General features: G+C 39.4%; 2 protein-coding genes across 5 annotated transcripts; both read right to left on the bottom strand.

The window, feature by feature from the left end:
* Window positions 1-6,280: 6,280 nt before the first annotated feature.
* LOC144528764 (solute carrier family 52, riboflavin transporter, member 2-like) lies at window positions 6,281-10,285 on the bottom strand. 2 transcript variants are annotated; one of them, XM_078267565.1, is made up of 4 exons: window positions 9,955-10,285; window positions 8,235-9,081; window positions 7,973-8,096; window positions 6,281-6,787 (listed from the first exon to the last, which is right to left on the bottom strand). In XM_078267565.1, exons 1-4 carry the CDS (start codon window positions 10,082-10,084, stop codon window positions 6,569-6,571), a joined length of 1,320 nt encoding a protein of 439 aa, XP_078123691.1. In that variant the 5' UTR covers window positions 10,085-10,285; the 3' UTR covers window positions 6,281-6,568. The 2 variants fall into 2 exon arrangements, with proteins under 2 accessions (XP_078123691.1, XP_078123692.1); XM_078267566.1 differs by having other exon boundaries at window positions 9,891-9,981.
* Window positions 10,286-11,003: 718 nt separating this feature from the next.
* LOC144528762 (uncharacterized) lies at window positions 11,004-15,865 on the bottom strand. Of its 3 annotated transcripts, none has more exons than XM_078267562.1 (4): window positions 15,801-15,865; window positions 14,968-15,067; window positions 14,475-14,541; window positions 11,004-14,164 (listed from the first exon to the last, which is right to left on the bottom strand). In XM_078267562.1, exons 3-4 carry the CDS (start codon window positions 14,533-14,535, stop codon window positions 11,631-11,633), a joined length of 2,595 nt encoding a protein of 864 aa, XP_078123688.1. In that variant the 5' UTR covers window positions 14,536-14,541; window positions 14,968-15,067; window positions 15,801-15,865; the 3' UTR covers window positions 11,004-11,630. The 3 variants fall into 3 exon arrangements, with proteins under 3 accessions (XP_078123688.1, XP_078123689.1, XP_078123690.1); XM_078267563.1 differs by having other exon boundaries at window positions 14,968-15,062; window positions 15,801-15,857; XM_078267564.1 differs by lacking the exon at window positions 14,968-15,067 and having other exon boundaries at window positions 15,801-15,852.
* Between the last annotated feature and the right edge of the window lie 17 nt (window positions 15,866-15,882).

Below are 15,882 nucleotides of genomic sequence, written 5' to 3'. Positions count from 1 at the left end.
TTTGCCATCCATGGCTCTGTGAATGTAGTTTCAGTGAAATATCTTAACTAGAGAATCAAGATAATCTTTTAGTCAGTGCACAGCAGGTCATCGGAACATGCAAAAATGTGAAATTTGTCTACAGGAAAGTATTATAATTTAACATTTACAAAAAATAAAGCTTTCAAAAATAAATAATACATTGATTAAATTAAATTAATTAAATAGAGCCGTTCTTTCAAGGAAAAACCTAAGTTTAAGAGTTAAAACATGGTTCTAGGTTATGGTTAGGGTTAAGATTTTGTTATAGTTAGGATAAGAGTTAGGGTAAGGCTGGTTATAGTTAATGAAATGCAATGTGCTCCTAAGTGAAAAAAACAAATGTGTTTGTTTGGCTGTTTCTTACATTTCTGATTGGAGAAAACTAAATTCATTTTTGGGTTACCTGCATCATTGCAGCAGCAAATTAGAAGTAATTAAAATGAGTAAAACAATAAGTTAAAGGACAAATCCGGCGCAAAATGAACCTAGGGGTTAATAACACACGTGTACCGAGTCGACCTTTCTCTGGGATTTGTTTACATGCTAATCGAATGCGACCAGTTTTAGCGCAAACCGCTAATTAACTTATAACGCTAGTCATCAGGGCAGAGGGTAAAGTAAAAAGAAATTGTTATTTCTATACCACTAACAAGGCTCAAAATAGCACCACACTTCCATGGTAGTATAATGAGGGTCCCTACATGTAAACCGAAGCATTGAGAACTTTGTAAGTGTACAGACAGTTTATTAAAAAGATAGTTTATAAAGACAGTACCGTTCACGTATACAGGCAGGCGCCATCTTGGGAAAACAGGTACTGTCTTTATAAACTATCTTTAGGGCTCTCAAGTGTCACGCATTGAGCGTGACAGTCACTCATTTCGGTCTTTTGTCACGCACTCCCGCCACACATTGTATTTCTCACGCGGAAAAACTATTTATAATATATTTAATATGCCGCAGCGCCCAAAATTTCTTAGTTGAGCCTGCCACTTATCAGCCAATCAAAAAAAAAAAGGGCTACACAATAGCCAATCAGAAAATAGCACTATTGTATCTGGGTAAGATTTAACGCAACAACCAATGAAAAAAAAAAAAGCATAGAGCAGCGTACAGACACTTCCCTAAACGTTCGCTCATTCAGAGACCCAAACGGGGCTCTGTGTCTGTCAGACGGCCTGAGATCTACCGCATCAGCAGAGCAATCACGTAACACACAGCAGACTATGGTGCAGGTAGATTATTTTCTGAAATATAGTGACTATTATAACTTCATTTTTCTCAAAATATCACGACTCCTCCAAATCTCAGAGAACACAGATATATTTTGAATGTGCACAAAGTTTTGAACATGAGCATCTTGCTCAAACTTAACAATATTACAGTCCAGGGGTTTATTAATAAATTAATTAAAATTAATTAATGTATCATTGAGGTGAATAATTGTCATATGCACATTTAAGGAGGTTACTTCCTCAACAAAAGATGCAAAAGAGAAGGGAAGAGTAAATGATGCCTAGGCGACGTGTGTGCTGACTCAGATATAATTAGAAAAGTCGATCTACAGGAGAGTAAATAGATGAAAGCAATACAGAATGCCTGAGAGCCTTATTGCAATATATTCCATTATGTTTTTATATTTGGATTGTAATCTGTTTCCCTTTACATAAAGATATTTCCAGCATAAATTGATTCAGAAAAAGGTAGAAATAAGTGCATACAAATTCACCAGAATGCAGGAAATGAAGTGTTTAATGCTCAAAATGTTATGGGGGAGGACCCCCAGAACCCCAGCATCATGAGTCACCATGCGGATAGAATGTCACTCTTGCCTGTCTTCAAAACTTGAGAGCCCTGTATCTTCTTGTGTATCTATCTGTACATTTACAAAGTTCTCAATGCTTCGGTTAACATGTGTTATTAACCCCTAGGTTCATTTTGCGCCGGATTTGTCCTTGTTAGTCAACAAAAGCTTGACTACACAGAATGTCAATTATAAACTCAACACCACAGATTCATGTGTTACCATGACGGAAGCATCCCTCTGCCAGCACTTGCTGAAGGTGACTTATTCCTACATTTGGTTAATGTTTACTGTTTTCTTAAAGTGCCCATATTATGAGAACACTTTTTCTGGGATTTGGGGTGTTTCTTTTGTGTCTCTGGTGCTTCCACACGCATACAAACTTTGAAAAAAATCCATCCATGCTGTTTAGAGTGAGATACGGTTTCTGAATGTGTCCTGCCTTCAGTCTCTGGGTGAGCTGTTCAAAATCGGCACAGCTTGTGACGTCACAAGCCGAAACGAGCTGTTCTAATATAGCTAATCGCAACCGTTAGCTCGTAGCGTTAGCATGCTAATGCTAATGCTAGCATGCTACCTCATTCTCAATAGCAAAGCACTGCTACAACACACACAAGTTCACCATAATCTACAAAATAACTCCTTACATGTGCACCCTCATTTAGAAGTCTCCCAGCTCATCCTGCCTTGTAACTGACCGACGCTGGAGAAACAGCCTCTCTTTTACTGTCTATGGAGCTAGCTAGCTGACATGATCTACATCTGAGCTATTGCATGTGCGAGTGCAATCAAAGATAGTACAGAAGAAGAAAAGAGGTCTCACTCTGTAGCTAAAACAGAGACCAGGTGAAAAGAGTATCTGCAGCAGTGAGAGAGCGCTGTGCAGTACAACAAAAATAAGGTGTTTTTTGAAAATTAAACCATGTAAACCTATTCTGGTACAACCTTAAAATACAATTATGAACCTGAAAATAAGCATAATATGGGCACTTTAAAGTCTTGTCTTTAACCTGGTCTGCTAGATGTGAAATGAACCCTGTTTCATGTTGTGCAGATTCTCAGTCAGTCACATGAGCTGAAACATGTTAAAGTGTTCGCCTACATGCAATTTCACTGTTATTTTCCTTTGATCATAGGCAGGGTGTGGGTAAAAACCCCTTAAAACACCAAGCATACAGCAAAGGAAACATGACCACTTACTGCACTGGCAACTATTACATAACCTAGGAAAACATCTGAAAAGTTCATTGTTTATTAGGAAAAGAGACTGCATGCAGTGGAGTTTTTGATAGTGTTAGAGGAGCGAGTCCTCAAAGCAAAGTGTTAACTAAAAAATAAGAATTATCTGTTAGATCTGGAACCACAATCGTCATTTTTTAGTTACAATTATATCCAACTTATGAACATTTAATTTATAGAATGATTAAATAAAACTGTTTAAAACATCTACATATTTTGATGTACAGCTCTATAATAGATGCAAAATAGCACAAATCACAAAAATTTCAAATCATTAAAGCATAAATGAGAATGAAATTGATGATATGCTCCCCTGCAGATACTCACATGCTGTTTGGTGGAGAGTTTAAAGTTTTCTGCAGAGAAAAAGAAGCCAAAGTCCTGTGCAGTAAACTGTGTGTGCTCCAAGGGATTAAACCCTGCTTGGGGTGAGTGGGTGTGAGAGAATGTAACCAACCATGACACACGTTTGGTTAACTGATCATTGTCTCAACCCTGAGTACCTTCACTGTCGGGACTTTGAGTATCATCACATGTTATGATTTACAGCCGTGTCATGCAATTTCTCTGCCTTGAGAATTTGTTAATTCTGCTTAAGGGAATCATGGGAGCAGAGGTGAAAGTGAGTGTTTACGCCGTGCAGTTACACAACTACACATTTCCTTAGTTGATTTAAGGTGGACAAGTTATTACAAATCCCCATGCACCGAAAAAAACAACAGTTAATCTGTGTTAATTCACTTGAGCATGTGGAGCATCGTTTGTGAAATATTTAAAGGAATAGTTTCACATTTTCAGAAAAACTCTGATTTGCTTTATTGCTGAAAGTTAGATAAAAAGATTGATACCATTCTCATAAATGTCTGTTAAAAATAAGGCTATTGCCAGTTAGCTTAGCGAAAAAACTGAAAATGTGCAGAAACGGCTAGGCTAGTTGATCAAAAGAAATAGTCTTAGCATGCTACCCTCCTGAAACCACAACTTGTCTTTGTTACACTTTGGTTTTCATAAGAATTAAACAAATGAGATACGTGTTAATTAGTGAGCTTTAGAGGTGCTGCTAGGTGGATTTTCTTTGGACAGAGCCAGGCCACCTGTTTTTAGTGGTATCAATCTCCTAATAGAACGCTTGTATAGAAAATGAAGCGTATTTCCCTAAATGTTTGACCAATACTTTAATATCATATTTTGGAATGTAACTAGCAATGCGCTTAAATATGAAGACAAGACAGTCCATCACATTACAGCAGGGTGTAAGATGCAGGCAGGTACGGCATGTATGGAACGCTATAACCAAGTGGCTGGCATAGTATACAGGAGCATCTGTGCCGACTGCCAAGTATGGGCTGGAAGTCCCATGGTCAAAGTGGGAGGCAACTCCAAAGGTGGCTAAGAATGGCAGTGCTAGGATCCTGTGGGAGTTCCAGATCCAAAATGATAAAATGGTGATGACTAACCAACCGGACATCATCATTGACAAACAGTAGAAGGCAGTTGTGATAGATGCAGCAATCACAAGCGACAGCAATATCAAGAAGAAGGAACACAAGAAGCTTGGAAACTACCAAGGGCTTATAAAGGAGCTAGAGAAGATGTGGAAAGTGAAGGCAACAGTGGTTCCAGTGTTTATCGTAGCACTCGGGACTGTAAACCCCAAACTGGGACAATGGCTCCAGTGAATTCCAAGAACATCATCTGAGAAGAGCACAGTCCTAGGAACAGCTACTGCACAGAACCCTCAGGCCTCTGTTAGAGGACCCGAGCTTGAAAGAAGGAAATAGACTGCTCAGTGGGGAATTTTTATATATATTCTTCAAATTAATAGACACTAGTGTTATAGTCTTCACCAGATAATTACATTTAATTAGAGATACTTTATCTGATGTCAAGTGACTTTAGAAAACTCACCTTCACAGAATAGAACATGTTTTGTTTAGCTGGTTACTAAATTAAACTCACTAAGTATGAGTGGATCAGTGATGAATGAAGCAGCATGTTTTGTATATACCCTAATTAATGTTGCCTAAATCAAGAACGTCAAGCAATAAAGCAAGTCAGTCATCACAGTAAATCTAAACGTCAACACAAAATACTGCAATATACATAATAATGAATCCCTGTTGTGATTTTCCTCTATTATCTAATGATGCATCTATGATCTATTGGTGTAGTTCAGGGTTCCACCTCACTGTACCTTAACACTCTGGATAAGAGCTCATTTCAATGTTTATCCTTTTCTATAATAACCTTTCACAGATCATACTGGGAACAGTCAAAACATCAACACTGCTGTTTAAAGACAAAAAAAGCTTCAGGACCTTTTCAACAAGTCTTTGTTTACTAGTCATTTTGTATCCTTCATAATACACTTAAAAAAAAAAATAATACAACAAGCACCATCAATCATTTAACTATTCAAACAATCAGTTCATTTAAAGTCAGCACATAATTTAACAGATTGTTTTTAATCCTGCTTTAATTTATCAAAGTTAAGGCAACATTAATGTATTCTTCCTCTGTAAACATCTGTAGAGTATAATGAAGTTATTAAATCTGGTTGACTGTAGCGGCATGGTTAATAAAATCCTTACAGGGTATTAGTGTGTATCAAAGATATATTATTATTTCAAAGACTGAAATGACACAATCCCTTGTTTACCAAAACTGTTCACTCATTCCTTTCTAGGCCAGATATTGTTCCCTTAAGGTAACATTACATAACTGTATATTTAGAATTAATACAAAACCGAAATGACTAGTAAATAAACTATTATTTGGTATAAACATGATGAGAAACAGTCATATTTAAAAGGAAACTGAAATTTGTGAAAGCCTTGTTTTAGTACATTTAAAAAAATTTCAGGCACAAAAATAATTTTGGCATGACATCAAGGAATGTCCCTGCATCTATGAACCGTTTCTTTATAGCAACAAATTATACAATTTCCATAATGCTGACTTCAGCACATCTGAATTGTATATCTGACTTTGATGAAATATAATCATATTATACGCAAATCAAAGGGAAGAGGTAGACAAACATTTGAAAATGAGATATAGATTATATATATATATAAAAAATGGGCCTGTAGTTTGCAACTAACAGTCTGAATATTTCTCATGATTTAGATTCAGAAGAAACAAATGTGGAATAATAACTTAATGATTGTCCCTGAGTACATAACTTTTCACATGGTTTATTGTTGTGGGAAAAAGATCAGCTGCTGATTTTGCTAGAGTAAACAACTGAGATTCATTATAAAAAAGCATCCCCTTGTCCAATGTGCAGCAATACAATGTACCCATTATCTGGAAATGTTTTCACAGGTCAGAAGCCTCTGAATCAGGAGAGGATGCCTCATTGGTGGCATGATCCACAACCGGAAAGATGAGGCCAGAAGACAGATGTGGTGCTTCACTTAGGAGCCCCAAAAACTGGGCTAAAACAGTAATTTCCCATGATTCCAAAAAAATAAAAATGAATTGAGAAAAACATGACATATCTCACTCCTGCCTGCTGCAGTTATCCACACATGCTTGAGCCTGTTTAAACACGTCATATACGTTGACCAGAGGGAACATGGTGAGCGCTCCGATAAGGGAGCCGGCCTGGATAGAGATGCCGCACCACAGCAGGGCAGCGTGACCGGCCTCGTAAAGCAAAGTCCCAATCACCACCTTCAGATAGGAGAAGAGGCCGGTGAAAATAATCCCTGAGATGACCTGTAGGGGGCACAAGCAAGTAGCTGGAATCAGTGGTGGACATGGTGAACAGGGAGAAGAAGAAAAAACAGACGGGGTGAAAAACATTTTCCAACACCACGGATAGCCGACTTTAATAACTTAACGAGTTACAAACCATGACAACATCAAGCGTGTCCCGGCCGCATTTATTACTTTTTAGTTTCCCTTGGAAACTGTTTCCATTGTCGTCTGTGCTGCTTGCAGTGCGTTTCTGTATTTGATTTGTGTTTTCTATCTTTGCAGCATTTTTTGCAGTTAAAATGATAAAGATGGTTTCTTCATTTGATTGCGTTTTGTCTTTTTGTATGCGTTTTCTTAAGTGTGGGTTAAGCTCTCAGGGCCACGGTAGCTATCACCTTTTCCAAACTGAGCTCACCACTACAATCAATCAAGAAGAGCAATGTGATGTGAAATAATCAAAATCTTCCTAACTTTGGCTGGATACATTGTGTTCATTTAGGACCCCACTTCTAACAGTAAGAAGCTGATTGAGAAATTAGGTTTCTTGGGGTCTATAATACTTCTTGCATACAGATATTTATTGATTAAATCAAAATTTTGCTACTTTTAGAAAATGTTATTCAGGCAAAGTTCTGACATGTCTGCTTGTGTTTTGACAACTTTGACTTTTATCAACTGAAAAGAAAATTACAATTCTCAAAGTAATTTGGTGCGTTCCATTTACCTCGCAACTCGGAAGCTGAGCTGGGAATGACGCTACAGAGTTAAATGCGTTCCATTATCAAGTTGGATTTTCATTGTGGGGTTAGCTCCAGCCAGGTTAGCCATTGTTAGCAATACCAGTTGTTAACAATGCATTATTCTGTTTTTTGTGCATACAAACAGCATAACACATCCACAGATGGAAGTTGGACAGGACTGTGTGTATGACTGATTAGGTGAGACACAAATAAGACCGATGTGCTAATAAACGTATGTGTAGCTGTTGATGCACGGGGCATCCATGTTGGATCTTGAGCTTGGGGTACTGCAAGGTTGTCCGACTTCCCAACTTGGAAATCAGAGTTCAAGGGGCGTGTTTCTGACTTTGACCTCGGAAAAGTCACACTTCCGAGTACAAATGGAACGTACTATACAATCGGGGTATTGTGTCGATACATTTTAAAATGATACCCAGCTCTAGAAGTAGGTATCACCACTCACCACTAAAGCCCCACCAGCAGGGTTTCCCAGGAGTGGAGGACAGGGGCTGAGTGCTGCTAACATCAGGAGATATGCAGCAAAAACTCCCCCTGCTAAAGACAAGACGCCCAGACCAGTGGAGGACCTGGAAGACAAAAACGAGGCCAATCAAAACACTGTAGCCAGAGTTTTTATAAGAAAAGACGGTCGCAACTATTAAATGTAAGCGTCTTACAAATATTGAAAAAGTAATGTATGCGTTTAATCACTCATATTTTCTAACCTCAGGACAAAAAACATAGCTACGAAGCAGGCCAGGGGATTCGCTACGTTGCCAAGGACCACAGAGAGGTGAAAGGTCATGGTGCCATAGGGCAAACAGGAGAAACTCTGTACAGACGGCAGGACCCCGTTGGTGAGGGCGTTGGAGACTGCGAGCAGAGACAGCAGGTAGATGTTCCGCTGTGTCCAAAATGTCTGTGGCTGTACCTCCACTTGCACCTGATCCTCAGACACCGGTGTCCCTCCGTTGTGTAGCGAGTGTGTTTCCTCTCCATTCTTTTTTGCTGCTAAAGTGTCAGGCTCCTGTGGCGGTGCATTTTCCTGTGACTCTGTCTGCCATCGCATTAAAGCCTGGAAACTCAGCGCTGAGATTGACAGCATGACGCACAAGAACCAGAAGAAGTTCTGTGCAGGAAAGTTCTCTTCTAAATACTTTGGCTGCACTGTGCTATTTACAGTTTTACACTCCAGCTTGCCAACGCCTTGTCCTAAAGCCACAATACAAGGAAACAAGGCGCTGAAGCCCTGGCCAATGAAGAAAGTACGAATGTACTGAGGGGGGTAACTGAACATAAAAGGCAGGAAGGTGACGTTGGACGTACAGCAAACAAAAGACAACACAAAGGTGAAGAGCAGGAACACCAGTGACCTGTCTTTTTCAGCTATTGTGACAGTGTGTGACCAGAAGACAGCCAGGAAACCCGAGGCTACCACGGCCAGCACCTGGATGCAGTGGATGACGAGGCGTTCGTTTAAACGTCCTGGACAGTAGTGTGTGATGGTCACTGCTATTGGACCAATGTTCCCAAACGCTATCAGCACTGAGATATAGGCAGGCAGGTTCCACCCTAAAACAAGAAAAGACAGTTATCAGTTAGGGTAATGAGCTATAGGTAAAACGCACAATATTCACTTTATTTTTTACATCTTAAAATAAAAAAAATTAACAATGTTTTGGGATTGACAACTGGTGCTTTCAGAAAAACGTATAAACGAACTTCTCTTGTACTTAATGTAAATGAGGATTTCCAGAAATTACAATACAAATTCAAATCTATAATCTGCTTGCAAGACATATCAAAGCAGGTGTATTAAGATATTTTTGCTTTACTAATAGTTGCAATACTACATGGCAAGTAAATGTGCTGCATGACAAAATTACAGCAGAAATAAATTTAAAGTAAAAGTACTTATTGTGCAACAGAATGTCCACAAAATATATTATGCAAGTACTTATTAGTAGGGTAATGGATTGCTGTGCCTATACACATAACTATATATGCTGGTGGGTAGTTTAATCAATACATTATTAGTAACGACAAGTAACTACAGCTGTTTAAGAAACGTAGTGGAGTAATGAGTACAATGTTTCCTTCTAAATGTTATGAAGAAGCATGAAGTATCATTCGGAACTTCGTTCAAATTGTACGTTATATACACAATACTGTTGTGCCGGTAACTACGATGCTTTATATTTATTAACATTTATATTCCGTCATTCTGAATTGAGAAACCATCACAATACTACAACGTTAGTATGCAACGTTAGGATAATTTGGTAACGTTATTAGCTAACACCGCCAGTCCCAATGAAGCCACCAAATAATATTAAATAATAAAGCAAAGAGGTCCAAATAATGTTTTAATAAAGTCTTACATCTTAAAGACCAAAGGCCAGACCAGGTGAACATGTCATCTCAACAAGAAGTTGGACCACTGACCTTCGGGCAGCACATTGACAACCACCGGGAGCTCGACCCACAGACTGTTTACGGAAATCCAGGACCCCATACCGAACAGAGCCACCAGCACGTGGGTTACCGCCGCACTGCTCAACCATCTACCAGACATGGTACCATTTACTCCGACCACAAAACAAACTAAAAGCTGGTAACCCGTTTGACTTCGTTTGGGTAAAACGACGAACGCTGCCTTTGTGCACTTACGCAAAGTTCCCGCCCCTTCGGTTGCCTTCAATTACCCTCGTAAATTCCATATTACAGTTGAAACAGTGTACGTATTTAAGTGCCTCTGGTTTATTTATGAATCGCACAAATTGTGCAGCAGTTGAGTGGCCAAATGGTGTTACTACATGTTTTTCTACCTTTAATTCAAACATTTCCCGCATTTCCTGTATCTAGGTAATACAATTGACTATCTTTATTATTGTCCAATGTCTACTGCTTGTAGGACACAAAACCGCGTTGTTTATGCTTGGTCTATTTGGGGTGATCAGTTTTCCAAGGAACTTGAAGGCACCATCGTCAATACGTCAATCCAAAATATCCTCAAAGACCAGCGGTTCGTTTTCTCACCCCCTGACAAGTGATGCGGGCGGCGTCAGAGAGAGCTTGTTCAAAAGTATTTTTCCTCTAAAAAGGTTACACTTAGGGACTTTTATTTGACAATTCGTTGCTGGTTATGATTTATGTACTGAGTTGCTTTAAATATGTTTATACTGTATGTAGTGACATATCGGGTTCTTTACATCTATACAACTAAAGCAAATGCCTATCCATCAAATCAAATGGTTGGTGTCATAAGGCTTGGGACTAGGTGTAATAGTAAGGTTGGTTCCTTTGACAATATATTTGGAAAAAATAAATCCATTAATGCCTTGACATTTGGCACAATGACTCCCATAAGCCTCTCTCATTACTGCCCGGGTTCGTTTTGTAACACTGAACTCTTGTTTAAATGACTAGATATTAGCCTAACTTTTTCTATGTGTTTATATCACATAGATTGACAAAACTAAGTGTAAAAAAAATTTGAACAAAGATGTTTATTTTGTCAGAGGTTCATACAATATATTTTAAGCCAGCAGTGGTTATCAACTGACTTCTGCATGATCACAATGGATACAATATCATATACAAAAATAACTTCTCAGCAAAAAATAAAAAATAAAGGGGGCTAACTTTCTAGAGAAGCCTTGTTACAATGCATCACCATGCAAATTATGCAACCATATCAAAAGTGTATGGGCCGCAAAAACCAAACCTCATCTATTGGCATTGAAAATACAGTAAAGGTGCTGACACACCAAGGAGACTGTCAGCCATCGGTCCAAGTTGCCCTAGGTTTTCCAGCAGATTCAACATGTTGAAACGGTGAGAGGAATACATTTAATTGGCTACTTAGCTTAAGCGAATTAGTGCACGAGAAGAAAAAAAAGGAATGTAGGAAAACAAGCAATTGACATTCAAATGGGCACACACAGAAAGCTCGTCATTTTTCATCTTTATCTCATCTGACATTGTATTTGTGCGGAAATATTGAGGTAATTGTGTGTATTTTTGATTGGTTTGTAAATGAAAAATCATATGACGAAGTCACATTAACATAATCATCCTCTATCTCTCAATATCACACTTTTTAGATGCAGTGAAAGCTCTCATGTGTTGCTGTTTTCACCGTAACCAGTTGCAGCATCTGTTGCGTCTTGGAACACAGGCTTTGCTTTTGTCTTTCTAGGCGCCCAAACAAGAGAGTATCCAGGTTTAACACGAGGAAGTGCGAGCTTAAGCTTTAACACCATTTGTGTGCTGTTGTGGAAATCACAACACAAGTTTGGGTCTGGGTTGTTTAGTATCATTTTATGGTACAAGATCTCACAACGCATCGCTTCCCGTTTTTCAGCTCTGGGTTTTCCATCAAAACGCAGCAGCATTTTGTCGACATCCTGCTGTGACTTGCATGGCCCTCCGTTACTGCTCACTGTAGCGATTATGTAATCCCGATCCATGTTCTCCTCAAGCTCTTCACGTACCTTTGGTGCCTTTTCTTTTTTACTACCGATACCTTTCTTCATCTGAGGACTGTAGGCCTCTTTTTGGCCAGTGTGTGTATTCTTCTTAGCTTGCCAACCGGAAGATCCATCAGAGCCATCATCTTCAGATGAATCAGATTGGTCATCGTCTTCCTGAGAGCTGTCCAAGCTCTTGTAAGAGCGTTTGGAGGACTTTGGAGTTTTTTCCTTCTTGTAAGGGTACACATGGCTGGAGGGATATTCTGCCATCAAGACAGAGAATGTGCAATCTACAAGTTTTAAGCTCAAATCTGGTGAAGGAACTTGAGAAAATGGTCCTCCTGGCAGGAAATCCTTCAGGTGTTCCTCAGTGACAGCAGCAATCACCTTTATTATCCTCTTCAAGCAAGCTCTGATTAGGTCCCTATTTGTGCGCCACTGGCCACAGAAATGAAACACTCCATGAAAGGTTTTCTCCTGCAATGGGAACTGCAGAAAAACATTTGTGGCCCCTTCAGGTTCCAGCAGCGTTGAAGGATCTTTGGACCAATCAAGGTACTTTTGGTAGAGACAGAGTATGTACTGGCTGAAGAGCGAGTACTCTCCTCCGCTTTTCAGAAGCTGCCAGTAAGGGCCGAGGATTTTGCAGTAGACGATGGCAAGAACACATACAAGGCTCTGTATCACAGAATCATTTGCATCAGTGGCAACACACTCCAGAATAATGTTTGGGCATTCGTCGTCGTTCATTGACAGCAAATCAGAGAAGAAAAGAGCCATCTCTTTGTGGTGGTGGATAAGACCCGCTGCAGCTTCAAAGTAGTTGTTGAATCGGTTTGACTGGTTTGCCGTAAGTCTGGATGGATTACCTTTTTCCTCACAAAAAGCTACCCAGTGTTTCCTGTAGTTTTGCGTGTCCCGGGTGCTCGGGCTTAAGATATCACAAGCCATGTGGATGTAGCGTGAAGTGGCACTCTCTGACAAATTCACAAAGTTCTTGAACTTTGGAAGCTTGTCGCGGCCCAGTTTCTCTCCCATCGACAGAATGATCTCCCTTTCAAAGTTCATGATCTGCTTCTCCACGGCATCATGCATGTCAACGAGGAAGTTGGCGTTGCAGTTTAAAAACACCGCAGGATAAACGAGTGAAATGTCTTCACTGTATGTGTCGAGTTTTCTCTCAAATTCCGACATGGCTGGATGCTCCCTGCATGTTAGAGCATACTGATTTTTGAGGAGATCTAAGCAAACTTGCTTGCATGCTTCGTTTTTTCCACCGTACACACTTGACATCTTTTGGACAGACACCATTGCAATGTCAAGTAGGGTCAGAGCCTCTTGTTTGTTATCGGAGGTTTCGTCTTCACTGTTGGACTCGTCTAAATCCTCATCACTTTCATCGCGCATAGAGACATCTTTCAGTCTTTTCATCTCAGACTCATCTTGCATGATTTCATAGCTCTCGTACTCCTGCTTGATTGTAACTTTTTCGTAATGTATTGTGTCGTCTTTTTTAATGCGTTTCTTCGCAATTAATCTTGGCATTTTTTTCCGCACCAGTTCAAATGGACTTTGAAGCACATTTTCCATCGCTGCATTTCTCCTGTGACTCCTTGTTTCATAATTGCGGCAATACTGTTTTAACTTTTTTATCTTGGTTCTAAGGACTTTATATGCCTTTTGAATGTCCCCATTCTTACAAAACTCAGGGTTGAAGTTTATAAGCCAAGTAACTAGAACAACTGGCGCAATTCGCTCCCTGGTGACAAAGTTGCATAACTCGAGAATCAATCCATTTGTGACTTCAATTGACTGTGCTCGCTCTGAAAAATCCCTCATTTCCAAAAGATGTTGTCGTTCAACTCCGATGCTATCACATATTGGGCCAACAAAGTTAAAGTTGACGTCCGATTCCAGGAAAGTCCGCCTCGCAATACTTCCCAGACTCAAGGTTGTCGCGATGCCTCTTTCAATCAAACGACGGAAGTCAGCTGACTGATGACTGGGGAAAGTTTTCTTGAGCCAATCTAAAACGGCAAGCCATGGAAAATTATTTTCCTCTCTCATAAGTCCTACTTGAATCAAGACTCTGTTCTTGCATGGTGCATTTTCCAGCTCCAGTCCTTCTCCCGATTGAGCACCAATGAAGTCTGCAACGAGCTTCCAATAGTACTCATCTCCTAAAAAACAGAAAAGGTGGCAAGTGAGCAGAAAGTAGTGCTTGACAAAGAGGCGAGGTTGCAATTTTTAATGAAAGGATAGGTGGAGGTGGGAATTGCTTAAGGGAAACCTGTGATTGAACTGGATTGTATTTATTTGTGCTTTCTGATAAATGGCAATGTAACCACCAAAGATGCAAAGTATGGGGATTATGCTATAAAAACACAATTAGTTAATTGCTGGAAAACTGTTTAGTAATACATGTATTATATAGAGATTTAGGTCATAGTCATCAGAATAACAGCTTTAGGACATGGCCATTTTACTTACTCAGATTATTTTCAGCTACAGCTGCTTTACCACAAAGGGAGAAATCTTGGCTCTCCTCCATTGAGTGCTGTTTTAAAAAAAGAGACAGTAAAAAAAGTTGCAATCCTCAGCATCTAGAAGAATAACCACTTAAAGAAGAAAGGGGATATCATTGTATACAGTATGATTGTACAGTTTGAGTGCACAGTTGAATTATGACTTGTGTTTCATAATGTCCACCATCACACTATGGCTGTTTTCTATTTATTACAGTTCATTATAGCTATTTTTTTTTTACCCTCATTCAATCCTGACAAGCAGAGTAAACAAATCTGAAGGCTAATACTACAAGTGTATCAATCCATCACAATGGAAAAGATTGTAAAGTTAGGCAAAATTGCATCATGACACTAGCAATAAGTAATAAACATGTACTTATTATTTTCAGTCAGCGTTTCACATAGTGTGTGCCCCTCAATGAGTAAGGAGATGAAACAGAACATAACTGTCATACTTTCAGTGTTGTCCTGTAGAATGCACCCCTGCAGAAAAACGCCTCCCCTGGAATAGCTCTACTAAGATACTGAAGCTCTGTAGGAAAAGTAACTCCTATCCTGAAAAAGACAATGAGATGTAAAAAAAAACATTTTACTCATTCCAATGGTTTAGGTGGTGGTGTTGAATTGTATTATGTTGTACTAATGTGTTTCTAACACTAAGCCTACTCTTATTGACACAGAGTGGACAAAATATCAACAAACGCCTCATAGGACCGACATCATACCACAATACAGTACAACAGCATCACAGACTAGAGCCACCAAAACAGTTTCTACAAAACCTGAACATTATATCCTTGGGGTTTATTGCAGGGACGTTGTATTGGAGTGCATTATTTATGAGAAAGGAAAAACATTCCCTAATCAACTGTAAAATGAGTGTACATCTCTGTTATTTTGTTCAACCTTGTGGGAGTTGGGGGTCCAATCCATGCAGGAAATCGCTCGCCCCATGGAAGAATAAGACTTTTCTTTCTTTACCATACAATTCTGATACATATCAACAACACCAAGACGATGTCTGCGGTTTACGGACTCTAACTGTGAGCAGAGAATACAAGCATTATAGCTGCATCTGCAAACGAGTGCACTAACTTTCCCCTGCATGCTAATGTTAGCTTTGTGAGCAACTTGCTAGTGTTAGCAGAAACTTTGCCTGCAGGAAATAGTTTACTGTACTACAATAATCCGTGAAAAATACCAGATCAGAAGCGCTGTACTGCATGCTGTAGCATTTACAAATAATTTCAAATGTACAAACGGTAGCATTAAAAGCGTACTCTCTTACCCAGTAACTAACGTTACACCACCGTGACTCTTCTTCGTTTCTCAACCTCACAACAAAGCGCGGTGGACTGTAAACAGTGGGC

Source organism: Sander vitreus, chromosome 14, assembly GCF_031162955.1.
Source record: "Sander vitreus isolate 19-12246 chromosome 14, sanVit1, whole genome shotgun sequence".
In the NCBI taxonomy this organism is placed as follows: domain Eukaryota; kingdom Metazoa; phylum Chordata; class Actinopteri; order Perciformes; family Percidae; genus Sander; species Sander vitreus.
The sequence above is the reverse complement of the archived record's forward strand: the minus strand, read 5'-3'. Positions and strand labels throughout refer to the sequence as shown.

What these genes read in the sequence shown, in the direction of transcription:
- LOC144528764 (XM_078267565.1), bottom strand. Translation starts at nt 10,084, where the DNA reads ATGTCTGGTAGATGGTTGAGCAGTGCGGCGGTAACCCACGTGCTGGTG. An exon ending in GCTATGTTTTTTGTCCTGAG is followed by an intron (nt 8,097 to 8,234) that starts GTTAGAAAATAT and finishes TTTGTCTTCCAG; the next exon opens with GTCCTCCACTGGTCTGGGCG. An exon ending in CTGCTGGTGGGGCTTTAGTG is followed by an intron (nt 6,788 to 7,972) that starts GTGAGTGGTGAT and finishes TGCCCCCTACAG; the next exon opens with GTCATCTCAGGGATTATTTT.
- LOC144528762 (XM_078267562.1), bottom strand. Translation starts at nt 14,535, where the DNA reads ATGGAGGAGAGCCAAGATTTCTCCCTTTGTGGTAAAGCAGCTGTAGCT. An exon ending in TGTAGCTGAAAATAATCTGA is followed by an intron (nt 14,165 to 14,474) that starts GTAAGTAAAATG and finishes TCTGTTTTTTAG; the next exon opens with GAGATGAGTACTATTGGAAG.